Source organism: Nelumbo nucifera, chromosome 2 (assembly GCF_055504915.1).
Source record: "Nelumbo nucifera cultivar China Antique chromosome 2, China Antique-T2T, whole genome shotgun sequence".
NCBI lineage: Eukaryota > Viridiplantae > Streptophyta > Magnoliopsida > Proteales > Nelumbonaceae > Nelumbo > Nelumbo nucifera.
The window spans coordinates 60,332,365-60,345,592 of NC_142650.1; the positions used below are offsets into that span (position 1 = coordinate 60,332,365).

The window sequence follows — 13,228 nt, forward strand, 5'->3', positions numbered from 1 at the left end:
AGCCCCATGAAAACAAAAAGTAAAAATAGTAGTAGTAGAAGAAGAAAAGGATCACGTCAAAATCCCACCTGCTTAAAACATTCTTTTGTTCAGTGGAATTAAAGCACAAATTCTTTATTAATGTAAGATACAACCTTAGTGGATGATGGATATTTTCTGGGAGTAAAAGACGTATTCAAGGCTCAAGCAAGGGAGCCTGGTTAACCGCATGACCAGAAATGTTTAACGATGAACCAGACGAGACAGTAGATGAAGGTTCCAATCCGGACACAATTTAATTTCGACGACTGCAACTCTTTAATATGCATAACAAGTTTTGATAAATAACACTATAAATACCGGTCTGAACCGGAAACTGCAAGTCGAACCGGGTTACATCACAACCTTACCATTTCCTTTTCAAAGCTAACCCAGCCAGTTTGAGTGGTTTTTGAGGTTTAACTGCTGGTTGAATCGGCAAGGTCTAAATAAAACTCACATATTCATATGTATGATACTCAATTCATTTTTTCATTTAGGCTCTGTTTGTTCAATGGTATTTAACTGGGGTAACTTGGTCAATCGGTAAGTTATAATCACAGTACCTATATTTATTTGTTGTTATATCGTTATTGTTATTGTTATTATTATTATTATTATTTTAATCGATCAGATGGAACTATACAAGACAAGGGGTAGCTCTGCCCCAATTGTCACAAAGACAAATAAAAGAGAGATCCCAAGGGATACAACTAACACTCACAAAGCGTATGTTTGGCATCAATGCTGTTGCTCCAGAAAACGATAACACATTAACGCCACATCGGAAAAAATAGTGCTCCAGGAAATGCCTGTTTGTTTGGAAAGGTGTGGCTTGGAGCAACACCAAATTTGGCGTTTCCTGGAGTTGCAGCTCGTTGCTGCCAACATGGGCATGAGGTGGCAGTGACAATGACATGATGTGGCACTGGATAATAGGTACCAGTGCTGAAAATGTTTCCTGAAGCATTGGTACCAAACAGAAAACCTTGCTGTTGCTCCAAGAAATGTCTTACCTGGCAGCAACTATTCCAAACAAAAAAAGACACCATTTTCTCAAAAAACATTGCTTCCAACCCACACACATCAGCAGCACCGTTTTCTCATCATATAGCAGCAACGGTGCTGTATCTGTAGCATCGATGCTGCAACAACAACTTTTTTTATTTGGTACCAATGTTCCAGGAAATGTTTTCAGCACTGATACCCATTATCCAATGCCACATCACTACCACCTCACATCCCTGTTGGCAGCAATGAGCTGCAACTCCAGGAAATGCCAAATTCGACATTGTTCCAAGCCATGCCTTCCTGATTTCTAAGGCGTGGCTTGGAGCACCGTTTTTTTTATGGAAAAACGGTTCCAAACAAATGCCCGTTTCCTGAAGCACCATTTTTCTAATGTGGCGCTGATGTAGTACCATTTTCTGGAGCAACGGCACCGATGCCAAACAGACGCAAAATCTCCCACAAAAACGTTGCGAGCAAGCTGATTCACTATTGTATTTACTTCTCTATACGCATGATGGAAAGTGACACCTGCATCTAAACTAGAGCATGATTCAATGCATTCCTCTATGATATTCCTTAGCCTCAACTGGGGGGTGGGGTCTACGGGCTTCCTCAAGCAGTCAATGACGACCCTGGAGTCTCCCTCTAAGATGACCGGGTATTCCCTGAAGTTAATAGAGATGTTGATAGCTTCTCAGGCTACTTCATGAGGATATACATGAGAATGGGTAAATGATACTATCATTGAAGGTGGGTAAATAACTTATCCGCATACTTGTTGAAGCCGATAAACACTCTCTCCATCTCAAGCAGTCAATGACTATCTTAGAGTCTCCCTCTAAGATGACCAGGTATTCCCTGAAGTTAATGGCCATGTTGGTAGCTTCCCACACATGCCTAGTAGGGTGTTTGGTTCCCTTTACGTTTATTCAGTAAACGGTTTGTACTTGTGTGATTGTAAAACCGAGAAATATATTTACTGAGGGCATTTATGAAACATAGGCATCATTAGGCACCACATCAGTAAAATACCTTGTAGGAAGCTCCAAAATGAAATTTCCTGAAATAAAAAAGATACATTGATATACACAAATGCAATTAATGAGACATTTTCTAATGAAATACCTATGTGGCATCATCAATAAATATAATCGGAACCAAACATATACTAGATAAATGTCCTTACTCAAATAAGTAAAAACAACAAGGCATGTGTATCTGTGAATATATGTATCAACGCCAATATCATCTTATGAATATCTTAATCCTTGATCCACCATGCAACTAATACATGTCATATGATTTAATTTGACTGCAAATCAACTAGATGGACCAATCATATATCTGGGGATCAGATAGGATGTGCATTCTATATTGGTCCTATATAATGCACAGTTCTCTCTCTCTCTTCCAAAATAAGCTACTGGTGCAATATATAAATCTGGTATTCTGGTGCACTAATGCGGTTACAGAGAAAGCAGCTCGTGGCGGAGTAAATGTGGAGTCAGAATTCTCAATCGACCAAGGCAGTTTGCTTCCAGATCTGTCTCTGGACAGTAACTTCACTGGTGATCTTGGGGTATGGAAACATGACTCGACTTGACATCAGTCATTATATATACTGTCAACTTATTGATATGTCAGTTTCTGGATCCCCCCAAGCTAATTAAAAAGCATCACCATCACCTGATCACCAAGCAAATTCTTCGTATGCATTTCTAGTACTACTCTACGTCCTAATTCCTATGCAGCTTCGCGTCGTCGTCGGAGCCTTCTGTGTGAAGCTGATTCGGCCGGATTTTTCAATGACTGTCGCTAGCTCCACCTCGTGTCCTGACTCCTGAGTCCGGACCTGACCACACCATTTTTAATTTCTTAAGCACTTCTAAAGCAACTAACATAAACAGAGAGTTACTGTTTCCTCTCATCTACTGTGGCCAGTAATATTGTTTCTCTTTCGAGCTCTCACTTGTCTCTTGGCTTGTCTGTGTTGATCATGATTCTCATGCACAGACTTGTTTTAATGACGAAGAAAGCTGCTGCGAGAGAATTATTATAAACCAATCTCAAGCATGGCTGGGCGATGATCTGTTGAATCTACCAGTTTTCTATCAGAAACCTGAATAGCAAAATGAGGTGGTGAATGGGACAAAGACAATGCATGGCCGATCGAGCTCCACACTTTGTCAAAACTACCAAGGAATGGCAACAGGGTGGCTTCAGCAGGGATCATATTCCTTGTTCCCCATCTCAATTTTGAAACAAATCCTCATCCCTGACAGCCTCGATCCCTATTGAAAATAAAAATGACCCTCCATCCCCGATCCCTGACAGAAACAGGTTCCCCAATTTGGAACCCAATTCCCCAGAGTTTTTTAAATTAAAATTATTTAAAAAAAATAAATTTACTTAAAATAAGAGAAATTTTTTAAAAATAAAATATTTTAATGTGTATAATCTAAATCATATCATAAATAATATTATATATGTATATATTTAATATATGTAATCAAGGTCGAGGCAGGTTGAAAAATTCACTCTTCATCCCCAATTGAGTATCACTAATAAAATAATCGCTGCCCCGACCCATTTGGGTAAGGAAAACAGGGTATCAGACCGGGATGGAGAAAATTACCATCCCTAAAACAACCTAAGATATCGTCAAGAGTCCCCCAGGCAGCCCGATTGCCTACAGGCCCAGCACTGCAGCCACCTTGTGCTAGCTATATGAAGGGCCAGCTAGGCCTGGCCTGGTTTGGCCCAGGTCATTAATGTCTATGGTGTACCATCTAACGTATTATGTACTTGAATTTTGACTAGAATAACAAGGTCCACACCACATGGTCCACATCAATTGAATATTATTTGAATGTGGGGTTGCCATTAACTGATGTAGCGATTGGTAATATTCCAAGGATCATTTTTGGACTTCTGGACTGGTACAGATTAAAAAAAAAAAAAATAGAGGTATTCCATTTCAATGGTTACCAAACACCCCATAAACTATCCCATTCGATTTTCTTTTTGCACTTTTAGTCCAGCAGCTGCTTGATTCAAGCACTGTCCGTTGGTGAAACTTAGCACCATCACGGCTTAAATGCTCCTTTCACTTGAATGTTTTGGTAAAGGAAGGCTTCAGTGTCAAAGTAATGTCAATATATTGGATGATATTGGTACAAACTAGGGGAGACAATCAGAAACCCTTCATATTAGCTTGTAGGCTAAATCTTGGGTTTGGGTCAAAGAAGCCTTCATGACTGGGCCCCCATTACCTGCAATATTTCTTACATTTCAAGCCTCCGGGCCCACCGTCGGTTGGGTAATATTTAGAATATCAGTTGGACCAAGAATCAGCATTCAAATAATAAACATATGGCCCTTTAATTCTGCTGAATTTGATTGGGTGTGGACTGTGGAAAACCAGAAGACCCTCTTTGATAGTTCAGTCAATTATGCTGATTTTTGACACAACTAAGGCTATGTTTCAAATGGGCTATTCACACTGGTGGGCCTTGACATTTGAAACATTTGACAAGTGACAAATTTTAGGGGCCCAGACGGCCAGACCCATGTACAGGTCCTTTGTACTCAGTAAGAAAAGAAAAGAAGGAGATACTATGAGATGATGAAAACGAGATTTAATGTAATCCAGATATAATCTAAACAATAATAATAGAATAATGCTGAGCTGTTGAAAACATGACAAATCATTGTAAGGATCTGCTGCATGCAACGCTAAGATCAAGAAAAAGAGGTAAAAATCTACCAAAATTTACCTGCTCGATCAGTGCTACGAAATCAACAAGACAAGTCATCTTCTTTCTCCGAATGAGATGCAAATAGGTCGATACGACATTCAGTACTCTGGTGTATATATATATATCAAGTGTCTCTGTTGATGGAGCACCGTAAAACTAACATTGTTGTGAAAGCACATCCATTGGGCTGAGTTTGATTCCTCGGACAATAAACGAGAAAAGGAAAGTGGTGGGAAATCCCTTGGGAAATAAATTGCTAAAGTTTTTTTTTTTCCATCATAACATCTTTTTTCTCACTAATTTGAAGAATGAACCAAGTTCAACTCAGATTCACCAAAATAAAGAAGACCCATAAATTTGATTTGGAGAGAGAAATTGCAGAAAGCAAGATGCAAAGCTTTTACTGTACACTCTTGTTTATTGGTAAGAAGAGCAGAAAGTAAGGTGCAGGATGATTAATCCTTTCAATAAGACCACAGAATGGTACAGGGAACACAGATGATGCATAATTAAAGGGAAAGTGAATTTAGAAAGACATCAAGCCTTAAAAAAGCAGAAGTTAGAATCATATTATTTTTGGGTAATCATATTGTCCCTTAACTTTCTGCTTCTCTTAATATTTTTACAGCAAATAAAATGGTAACATCTGAAAATAAATAAAAATGCAAGAAAGTGGAAATAACAATACCTTATTTTCATTCATTCACAGCAGAAGGAATTAAGCTAGTCCTCTCGATAAGTAGACAAGGGGAGAATGTGAGATTAGCCAAAGAAAAATAAAAATATAGAAAAAATACAATAGATTAAAAGCGGAAGTGCAAATGGAGTACCTAATTAGCTATTTTGATTAGTGAAAAGATTTTCAAGAAGGAAAAGATAATTTATAGCCCTCTGCTGGGCAACCCTTTTTCTTTCTCCAAGTGGAAGGACAAATTGTCCATTCTAAGACCGCCAGTGATCATTCTGCTGATGCTTTGGATTCACCAAGTGTTTAGTGCCTATTCATCTCCTCCTCCCTCCCCTCTTCAACTTTATAGCCCACTATTTGTTTGGGACATTGAGATTTGAAATTTAGGTTTTGATATGTTTGACAGATTTACACTTGATAATATTCATGTATTTTCTTCTTCTACTGCTGCTAAAATTTGTTGCTTTTACCTCCTGTCTGTCTGTCTTGCCATGATCTCTGATCTGGGGTGGAGTTGGAGACCTACCAACAGTGAAACAGTGAGATAAAATACAGAGACTGGAATGAAGGGAGGGGGGGGGGGTTGCTTTTTGCAAAGGGCAGAGAGATTATGAGGTGCCTTGGGGCTTGTGTTCCTTTGTGCGTGCATGCCTGTTTCTTGATTTGACTAGTGCCCTTGATTTTCCTTTTTGCCATCTTTCCTTTGTAACAGTTCCCGCCTGTTGTGCTTTCCACTGTGGGTCGTTTGGTGTACGATAATAGGTAGTTTCCCAAGCATATGAAAGAAAAGTTTCCTGGTGTAGTAAAGACTGAAAAGGCTATAATCTTGAGGCGACAAGCTTTTCCTAAACCAAAGATGGAAGTCCCATCGATTTTTTCTATCTTTTCTCTTGTTTGATCTTCTTCTCCCCTTGTTTTCATTATGTTTTCTTCTGGGTTCTATCATCTATGGAGCTGGATTAATTACAGGCTAAGCTGTTGCTTTTAGACACTAAACACTAAAGAAGATCTGATTCATTAATGGGTGCAGAATGTGCTCCACTATTCTTGTAGCCATCTCATCTTTTGATGTTAGGAAGTTGCAATCATGAAACAAGTTCAGAGAGGACTTTTTTTTGCCACTTGGCAAACACATTGTGGAGTGAGAGAGCAGATAAAATTCCCAAGTAATCCGGGTATTTCACTTTGATGGACAACTAGTCTATGTATCAAGTAGCAATCCTGCTGTGCCCTTGTTAATAAAACTCCTCAGGCTCAGCCCTCCCTCCCCTCTCCAACCCACAGCCCAAGAGGAAAATAACACTACAAAGAAAACAACAAAAGAAGAAATTGATCTATCCATACAAACTCTAAATTATCACCTGGTACGATCGAGCAGGCGTCCGGACAAGATATTTTTTTGCTTGGCTTTGGAATTGTATGCTAGTTGCAGGCTTAATTTAGGCCAGGTTGGGCCGAATCTTGACCAGCATAGTAGCAAATGCTGCTTATATATATAATGAGCTGTGGTGTCTGTGTTTCAGTAGCCCAAGCAATTGCATATGAAGATCAAGCTAGCTTAGGGCTAAATGGGGTGTCTTAAATCTTAATTACTTGTAAACATTCAGTATTGTTCTTCATCAAATAACAGAGATCTGTCAGGCTGAAAAGATGGGCTACCACATTGAGAAGCCAAACTGCATGGTCTTCAACAAAGAAAAGAACTGGCGGTGCCATTTGCCCGCATTTATAGTCAAACACGCGTTACAATTGCTATTGCTTAGGCTTTGGAGAACTCTATTGGCTCCACTACTGCCTTGAAATGGAGCTCTACTCAGGTGTACGTGGGCAGCAGACTTGTCTCCTCAGTACGATATCTGGTCAAATATGACTCTTGCCTCTGTTGCCTTCCACCCAGCTGCTTAGGGTCGACAAGGATGTAGAGTTGGGAACAACACACAATGAATTTTTGGTAATCTCTCTATATGTGGTGGTGAGGATATCAATTTTTGGTAATATCTCTCGTGAATAAATTGGTAAATCGGGTAATTGATCAATTATTTTACGTTTTCTCACCGTTATACTGGAATCTATAGAAAATATTTGTTTTTCAAAAATATCCCTTGGTTGTCTGAAGAAAAACATAACCATCTACCGTCAAACTCGTTATCCAGGTAAGTGAAAGGGCCACTGAACACTGGTATGATAAGCTTCAATGAATGGATGAATGTAATTGTCTGTTTATTTTCTTCTTTTTAATCAGATTTTTCTGTTTCTGGATGTGCATGTGTATGGCAGACTTCGAATCAAATGTAACCACCTTCAGATTGAAAATGGGTCATCTCCAAAACTGTTATCTAATCACGTTTTGATAAATTTCTTTGATTACAACCGCAGCATACAAGCAGCTGTGCTTTTCAAAAAGAAACGGAATAAATTAAAGAAAGAAGAGCGACAATAGAACGAAAAGAAAAACCAAGGAAAAGGCCAAACCAAGATCAAGAAACAAATTCTGATGTCTCTTAGAATTTCGAAGTCATGACTGTGATATCTCCGACTTCATGACATTTGATCTGATTCGATTCCCCCGGTGCAACTTCTGGCAGTCCTGACACACAGGAGGCTCCTTGCTAAAATTATTGGCGACATGCCATGCTGAAGCAAACCAGAGATGAACAATATTAAGGGGAAATTATTAGATGATCGGTAAGTGTTCATGAATTAGAGCTAGCTAGTATATACCAAAGGAAGATAATTATAGCGTCACCCACAAAAACTTCTATGAAACAAATGGCTCCAACTGTTCTTGACTTGACAGAAAGGTTAACAGTTCTTCTAATCTAATCAAATCCAACAAAATATCCAAACACCCGAATCCCATCTAATTAAACAAGCAACCACAAAACCATGGTCCCATCTTGCATTATTTAAGCGAAGCACCCTATTTTCTGATGAGATTAGTTTACAGACATCAATGATGAAACTTAGCAATGGCAACGCATGCAGTAGCTAGCTAGGAAGCTATGGATGCTTGGGGGTGGGTGGATAGAAAGTTTAAATAAAGCGAAGTTTGACAACCCAATATATAATTTTTGACTAATCTCTCTCCCCATTTAAGTTTTAAGTTTTTAACTCATGCCGAGTCGTTAAAATTTTTTGTTTCTTGAAAAAAGACCAGCTAGAATTAACAAATATCGATTAATCCTCAGTTTAGCTGCTTGCTCTCACATAATCACACAGACCCATCTCCCGAGATGCAATTTGTCAAATCTCTCTTTCCTCTCAACAAGTCAACTGCTTCTCTCTCTCTCTCTCTCTTTACATCTCTCTCCTAGATTCTGAATTCTGAATAAAATAACTGAACAAAGTTTTCTACTTCGAGTAAACTTACTGGTTCTCTCCTTTGTTAAACCTCACCCCGTAATTCTCCCACAAATTCTCGCCTTCAGCCATCAGATATCGAAAGCAGCTGTCATGCACCGTCGTGGTGGCGCCTGCATTAGAATTCGAAGGAGAAGGGGCGTCGTTTGGTTGAAGTCCGACGGTGTCAGGCCCTTGCTCGTCGGTGTCGTGGCCGCCGGAATAAGCCCTTCCCTGGTTGTATAGGGTGTCGAGGTTATGGGAGCACGGATAGGTTCTTGAGTTTTCCTTGCGTTTCTTGTTGCACTCCTTGTTTTCTCTGAAACATTTGTTGATTATCTCCCATTTCTCTTTGCATTGCTTCGCACTCCTGTTGTAGCCCAAGCAAGCCATCTTCGCTGAAATCTCCTCCCACAATCCCCCCTTTGAGAACTCACCATGCTGAATTCTGGATTCCATGCTGGTTCCCAGTTGTATTAGACTTGAGATCTCCTGTTCCGGCCATCTATTACTGTTCATGGTGCTATCAAGCGTTTCACTTACATTCTCATTCTGGTTTTCACTGTTATCGTGGAGGTCTGGGGCCACCAGCTCTTCAGTGAAGGAGCTCTTTAGTTCTCTTCCCGTAAACTTCCTCAAGGCTTCCATTAATGCAGCATCTCGAGCTTCAATCCAAGCTCGCTCCTTAGCCCAGAACTTCTGTTCTCTATCCAACCGGGCTGCCTCCTGCCTCCTCCATTCTTCCTCCCTGGACATCCTCTCTTGTTCCTTGTGTTCTAAGGTCTTCAGCATTTTCTCCAGCCAGGCCTCTTGCGTCTCCATTAACTTCCTCATCTGCGAGTCCACGAACTCTCTAATCTTCGACTTCCAGCTCCGTCGACCCCTCTTAAATCCTTGGCAGTCTTTCGACATCATCATCATCATCTTCTTCTTCTCCTTCCAGTCGTTTCCCGTGTAGGCAATGGCGTTGAGATCATTGCCGTTGTCTTCCGACGACGAAGAATCCAATTCAGAGGAATTCGACAGGCTGAGGCTCTCACTGAACTTTTGAGCTTGCAAAGCTTCCTGGGTACTGTTATTTGTGGTTCGAAATCGAGGACTGGTTTCAGCAACTCGGGTTTCTGAGACGGAAACCGGATTGCTGCTTTCTCCATATAGAGCCTCAAGCTGACGAAAAAATCTATAGTGCTTCCCATCTTGTCTCCCAGCTTTGCCTTCCTTAGTCTTCTTATAGTACTTGTATAAGTTCTCGAATTTTTCTCTACACTTCTTTCCACTCCTTTGGTACCCGTGTTCCTCTGCCATTATCCTGTGACCAAGAACACACACAAAATAGAAACAAATATATTAAACAAATACAGAAAACCCTAGTTTTCAGTCTATGAAATGTCTCGGACTCTCCTCGAGATGGAAGTGTTAGTATACTGCTGCCAGTATCCCTTCAACCACGATCTTGGGAAGTTGCATTAATCTCATCTCATATGAGTGCTCCTGATCCCTTCCTTACTTTGGTACTTTCCTACTGGCTAAGCAATTTACTTAGACGGTTAAACCTTCAAAATTTGAAGGAGTCTGGTATATGTCTAACAGAGAATATGGTAAGAGCATCAAACCCAGATGGGCCTTTTGTGGAGCGAGCTTCTTGGAGATGCCACTTCATCAAGCAACAGAAGTAAATCAACAATGGCCACCCGACCCGAGATTTCAAGGTCACTGATTTTTAACACAGAACCAGTGAGAAAATGGGGAAAAGAACACTTGGGTGTCTCAGTAAACTTGAGAGGGCTGTCATTTTCGGGAGCTAAAACCAGTAAAAATTAACAGATAGATTACTTCAAAGGGGTTGTCACTTTACAGTGCAAAACCAGTAAGAAAGATTGAGAACAGTTGTATTTCCTAGGCAAAAACTATACGAGTCTTTCATTGTTTTTTCGTAAATCTTCTAGAAACCTAAACAGCTGAAGAATCAGTGATCATCGTCACTGGAGCTTGGAGAAGAACACCGAGAATAAGCAAGAAGCTAAGACTTATAAATTGAAGCAAAAATACCTAGACACTTCATCCCACAGAGGTCCTTTCTGATTAGCCTCCTTGAACTTGGGATCAAGACGAGATCTGATCTCCAGAAGGGTGAGAGTCTCTTGTCTGGGCCATCTACCGTTCCCTCCATCACCACCGATACTGACTTCCATCTCCAATCCACCACCACCACCACCACATAGAGCAGCCGCAGAAGAGGAGGGGTTGGAATCAGAACGAAAGTCCACCACTCCACGAGGCAACACCTCACCTACTTGATGTTGATGATGACCACCTAACATCATCTCGTAATGCTGGCCTGCTGTCAGATTCCGGTGACCAGGGAACTGTTCTGTGGGTTGAGGGACTACCGGAAAATGGCTTCTTCCAGCCATCAACTGCCGTAGATCCGGCAGGCCGTACTGGTCCCCCATCTCCATTAGACTACAAACACACGCACACAGAGAGGGAGAGATGAAGAAGTATTGAAAGGCGCGGTAGAGGCGGATCGTGTCGTTCACGAAAAGCTCCAATTTATGCAGGACGTATTGGCCCCATCTCTGTTCTAAGTCTTTAGAGCGCTCTCTCTCTCTCTCACACACACATACAGAGACACACGCACGCTCTCCCTTGTACACTAGAGAAGAGAAGAAATGGGAACATACGTAATTTCTCCTCCAATAATATGATGCCACGATTCGGAAGGAAGACGACGGATGGAAATCCAATGAAAGCACTGTCAAGCTGACGCGTGTACAGTGCCTAGGATCTACCTTTTTGACCGACCCAACCCTTTTCCCTCTCGGCTCGGCGCAACTGTCACAACGAGCCAAGCCTAACGGCCCTAGGGTCCTTATCCTTGACATTGCATGTGGACCCGGTTCGCTGGGTTATTAAGTAATAAGAACTGAACCAGTCTGTTAGACCTGTTATTAGTATTATGGATCCGGCCACCACTTTTTGAAGAGTTTGATCGGACTATCAAAAATTTTCATTTGAAATTCAATCGGATCGAAGGGATGTGGTCGAGTTGCACTTGAATGCGATCCAATATTTGGATCCGATTGAAGGCCAATTGCCCACTTCTAAAGTCAAGAAAAAAAATAGTTCTCAAAGATAAAAAGATTCATTATTTTTTTGACTTGTGCAAATAGAATAGTTTTGATATAATAAAATAGTGAATTTATTAATTATGATACATATAGAAAAGTCAATCGATCGGATCAAATAATTAAAGTTATACCCATATTCGATCTAATTATTAAGCGGATCTAACTTTTGAAATTAAACCGATAACAGGTTATCCAAATCTGATTGAATCATAGGATCATAGTTATTTTAAACTCCACTGACTTTCCTGCCTGTTATTTAACAAATGGAAAAATCTATAATGCCGGAAAGACATGATATCAAAAACTGAAAGGCTTTGACCAATCAAAATCAATATAAATTTTGATCAAAACACATCTGACTGATAGTTTATCTCTCAATCCAGGTGCAGGCAGATAGGAGTGCCAATTGGGCTGGATTTGGTCCAATACGATCTAGCCCAATGTGAGTCCATTACAAATGGACTTGGTCCAATCCAGTTTAATGAATATTTTGGACCGGACTAGAGAGACTGTCCAATCTGTTCAAATTCTTTTTAATTTAGATTGGTTCCAACTCAAACCTGGTCCATTGACACCTATGTTCTTATCTTCTATCAATGGACCAGATATTGGCTCAATCAAATATAAATTCATTATGGACGGATCAGGTACAATCCAATATATGATATTGGTTTGTCCAATCCGTCCAAATTCAATATGTCTTATTGATATGTTCGATCCATCCAAATTGATTTTGATTAATTTGGACAGTATCCTACTCAAAACCAGTCCATTGACACCTCTACAGGCAGGATGGGATCCCAAGTCTCCCCTTCGGCCAGCAGCAGACCTTAGAAACCAGATAGTTGGCACCTTGCATTATTATGTCTTTTTGACATCATAGTTGAACCCTTCACAAATTAGACATCTATCCTTCCAAAATAGAAATGGATTGTAGTAAGAAATGATTTAAGCGTTCATAATTTAAGATATATACATCCTTGGATGATGATGAGATTTATGCATCCAAACTTATATGGCATACATACATCAAAGTGATCCACATGTTTGCCACATCGCCCAGGTGGAAAGGTGTTCCACCTGGCAAAGGAAAGCCTGTCCCTCAAAAGAAACATTTGAAACATGTCCAACGCCGACTAGAGTCTCACCCATCTGATGGTTGAAGTTCAAATCTGATAACCTCAAAAAATCAATAACATCTTCCCTTCACCCTTCCAAACCTTAGAAGCCATTAATAGATCAGGAATTAACACTAGTTTGATGTACTAATTCTGAACAAGCAA

General features: G+C 40.3%; 1 protein-coding gene across 1 annotated transcript; it reads right to left on the bottom strand.

Moving 5' to 3' along the window:
• Positions 1 to 7,781: 7,781 nt before the first annotated feature.
• LOC104612483 (trihelix transcription factor PTL-like) lies at positions 7,782 to 11,459 on the bottom strand. The gene is made up of 3 exons (XM_010279907.3): positions 10,864 to 11,459; positions 8,846 to 10,123; positions 7,782 to 8,109 (listed from the first exon to the last, which is right to left on the bottom strand). Exons 1-3 carry the CDS (start codon positions 11,271 to 11,273, stop codon positions 8,091 to 8,093), a joined length of 1,707 nt encoding a protein of 568 aa, XP_010278209.1. The 5' UTR covers positions 11,274 to 11,459; the 3' UTR covers positions 7,782 to 8,090.
• Between the last annotated feature and the right edge of the window lie 1,769 nt (positions 11,460 to 13,228).